This window comes from Sinocyclocheilus rhinocerous, unplaced genomic scaffold (assembly GCF_001515625.1).
Source record: "Sinocyclocheilus rhinocerous isolate Xijiao unplaced genomic scaffold, SAMN03320098_v1.1 scaffold2032, whole genome shotgun sequence".
In the NCBI taxonomy this organism is placed as follows: Eukaryota; Metazoa; Chordata; class Actinopteri; order Cypriniformes; family Cyprinidae; genus Sinocyclocheilus; species Sinocyclocheilus rhinocerous.
The window spans coordinates 906,691-909,946 of NW_015634013.1; the positions used below are offsets into that span (position 1 = coordinate 906,691).

Sequence of the window (3,256 nt, forward strand, 5' to 3'; positions counted from 1 at the left end):
ATGCTGCGGCGCCCGGGGAGCAGTTGGGGGTTCGGTGCCTTGCTCAAGGGTCTCACCTAGGTGTTTCACCTCAGTCGTGGTATTGAAGGTGGAGAGAGCGCTGGTTATTCACTCCCCCCACCGACAATTCCTGCCGGACCTGAGACTCAAACCCACGACCTTCGGGTTACAAGTCCGACTATCTAACCAATAGGCCACGACTGCCCCAAAAAGCATCATAAGCAGAACTCCCTTTTTTGGGCCTATTAACAAACACACAAGTATCCTCACATGAACCCATTCCTCCTTATGACAATCTAAAAATACTCACAGGAAGAGATACTCACTGACACACACACACACACACACACACACACATAAACATGCACCTGCAGCTCTGTAGAGGACACTGAAAAATCTGTCAAAACAGACACAAACACATTAACAATAATGCAAATGATTGATTTAAACACAAATATTATTAGAACTGAGATGGTCCAAAAATGTTGACAGACCTACACAGCTGAGTGTAACGAGCTTCTTGCGCATGCAGTCAGTGTTGTTCAAGGAGAAAGGACAGTCCCACAGGTGAATCTCATTCCCTCTGCACTCAACTTTGTTCATCCACACAACACCTCCACCAGCACCAAAGACTGAATTCCCATCAGCCCTCAGTGCTGCTCCACAACCCAGCTGCCTGCAGACCACCTGAGCATCGCTGATGTCCCACTGATCATCACAGACTGAGCCCCACACAGCGTTATGATACACCTCCAGCCTCCCAGAGCACCGGCCCTCCCCTCCACTCAGTCTGAGAGGAACATGATCTAAAACACACAAGATGGTCCAAAAATGTTGACAGACCTACACAGCTGAGTGTAACGAGCTTCTTGCGCATGCAGTCAGTGTTGTTCAAGGAGAGAGGACAGTCCCACAGGTGAATCTCATTCCCTCTGCACTCGACTCTGTTCAGCCACACAACACCTTCACCAGCACCAAAGACTGAATTCCCATCAGCCCTCAGTGCTGCTCCACAACCCAGCTGCCTGCAGACCACCTGAGCATCGCTGATGTCCCACTGATCATCACAGACTGAGCCCCACACAGCGTTATGATACACCTCCAGCCTCCCAGAGCACCGGCCCTCCTCTCCAATCAGTCTGAGAGGAACATGATCTAAAACACACATTAGAACAACATTTACAACAAAACACACACTGAAACTGAAGACAGAGTTGGTTAAATATATAAAATATTTTAAACTGATTTTAAATGCAAATAATCCAGTGCACAGCTAATAATATAATAAGGCAAATACAGGCTTGAACAAAGAAACATTAACTAATGTATTATCAGGAAACTTACTTGAACACTGTCTCTGGTGAGGTGATGCTGAACATGTCAGACGACTCCGAGGAGACTCTTCACTCTCCTCCGCTGAAATTAAACATTAATAAACAATCACAAATACTCTTCCCACCTGCTCTGTTTAGTTTTGCAGAAAATTTAGTTTACTTAACACACAATTATGGCATATAAAGAAAATGACTACTGAGACCATATTAAATCATTTAAATATCATCTTACCTGAGCAGGTGATTTCGGCCACTTCATCTTCACCACAGTTATTCTGTCCCCAGGGTAAAGATGGACACTGCCACAGATTTGAATCATGTGGTCGACATGTAACTTTATCCAGCCAGTTAGGAGCTGATTTCACTCTTGTTGTAGAATCAGACAAAACACCTGATTTTCCACAGTTCAGCTCTTGACAGATCAGACTCACTGTGTCTCTGTCCATCTGGTTCCAGCACACATTACCCCAGGATCCATTGTAGAAAACCTCCACATTCCCTTCACAGCCTTCAGTTAACCTGATCTCTTTAAACTCTAGATGAAAATGGAAAAATGCCATTAAAAAACTAAATTTAAAAAAATGGGCATTATGGGCAAATTAATATACTATGAATATGTTATTTTAATTTTAATAGAAAAAATACAGCAGCATGTTTACCTGAGCACACGACTCCCACATCCTCCTTGTGCTGACAGTCGTGTTTTCCCCAGCCTGGAGAAGAGCAGCTCCACAGGGACGTCTCATTCCCCTCACACTCCACCTCATCCAGCCATATGGGTCCAGAACCAGGACCAAACCAGGCTGGTACCTGCTGGTTACTGAGGGCCACTCCACACTGCAGCTGTCTGCACACCACATGAGCATCTTTAATATCCCAGGAGTCATCACACACTGTCCCCCATGAGCCGCTGTGAAAAACCTCCAGCCTCCCTGCACAGTCTCCCCCAGAACCCACCAGCCTGATGGACCCGCGACCTGATATTCAGAGACAGAAAAACAGTGATTGTACATGCACATTTTTGATCACTAATAACTAAAGAATCTACCCAGATGTTGATTTTCTCACCAAAGTTCTTTACTGACAGCTGTTGTGTGGAGCTGCACTTGAGAGTTTGTGAAGAGCTGCAGTTCCCCAGATGAGCTTTACTGCCTGGAGAGAGTATTTATTTGTCATTTAATATTTATCTAAAATATACTAAATATACTTTTTAAATATTTGTTCAAATGTGTAGTTTTATTCTGAAACCCATGACTTCAGTGTGGTGTGAATGTGCTCACCAGAGCAGGGACGCTTTTATCCAAAGCGACTTACAAATGATGAATATAAGTGATTTATCATAAAGAGGTAAATAAACACAAGAAGTGCTATTATTATTAGTGCTATTATTAATAATAATACCTTATCTGAATTATGTCCTAAATGGTTTATTTAATTAAAACTGTGCTAAGATAACTTGCTACATGAATGCTTTTAATTAATTTAACATACATACATGCTTCTGTATGTAACAGGTAACATTATGATATTTCAGTCTCTAACCTGAAACAAGCTCATCAGCATATTTATACCCAGAATGCTGTTCTTCAGAAAAGATACTTCCTGTTATAGAGAAGTAGAACCATCAGACACATTCACAATCACAAATTAGCCAAAATCCCCATTTCTTTTGGATCTTATAAAATTAACCCTATATAATTTCAAACGATACACACAAGATCCCACAAATGAATCTATGCAATTTACTCCACTTACTGAAATTATTACATTTTTTATCTCAACACATTAAATGCTTACTCACCCCTCTGAGCGAAGAGACTGTGTCTATTAGTGGGTCTGTGCTGAATCTCCTCATAAACGGCTTCAGTCGTCATCCGGTGTCTCCTCTTAGAGAGAGCTGTGAGTGTAGACAGACAAACCTG

General features: G+C 42.4%; 1 protein-coding gene across 1 annotated transcript in view; it reads right to left on the bottom strand.

Annotated features, from left to right (window-relative positions):
- LOC107745022 (antigen WC1.1-like) overlaps positions 1-3,208 on the bottom strand; it is a 3,648-nt gene extending 440 nt beyond the window's left edge. Inside the window, exons 1-8 of the mRNA XM_016558854.1 lie at positions 3,136-3,208; positions 2,403-2,486; positions 1,994-2,311; positions 1,567-1,869; positions 1,345-1,416; positions 848-1,155; positions 495-708; positions 369-397 (exon numbers count right to left, since the gene is read on the bottom strand). Coding sequence (XP_016414340.1) covers positions 369-397; positions 495-708; positions 848-1,155; positions 1,345-1,416; positions 1,567-1,869; positions 1,994-2,311; positions 2,403-2,486; positions 3,136-3,208 — 1,401 coding nt within the window. The remainder of the gene's footprint in view (positions 1-368; positions 398-494; positions 709-847; positions 1,156-1,344; positions 1,417-1,566; positions 1,870-1,993; positions 2,312-2,402; positions 2,487-3,135) is intronic.
- Positions 3,209-3,256: the final 48 nt, after the last annotated feature.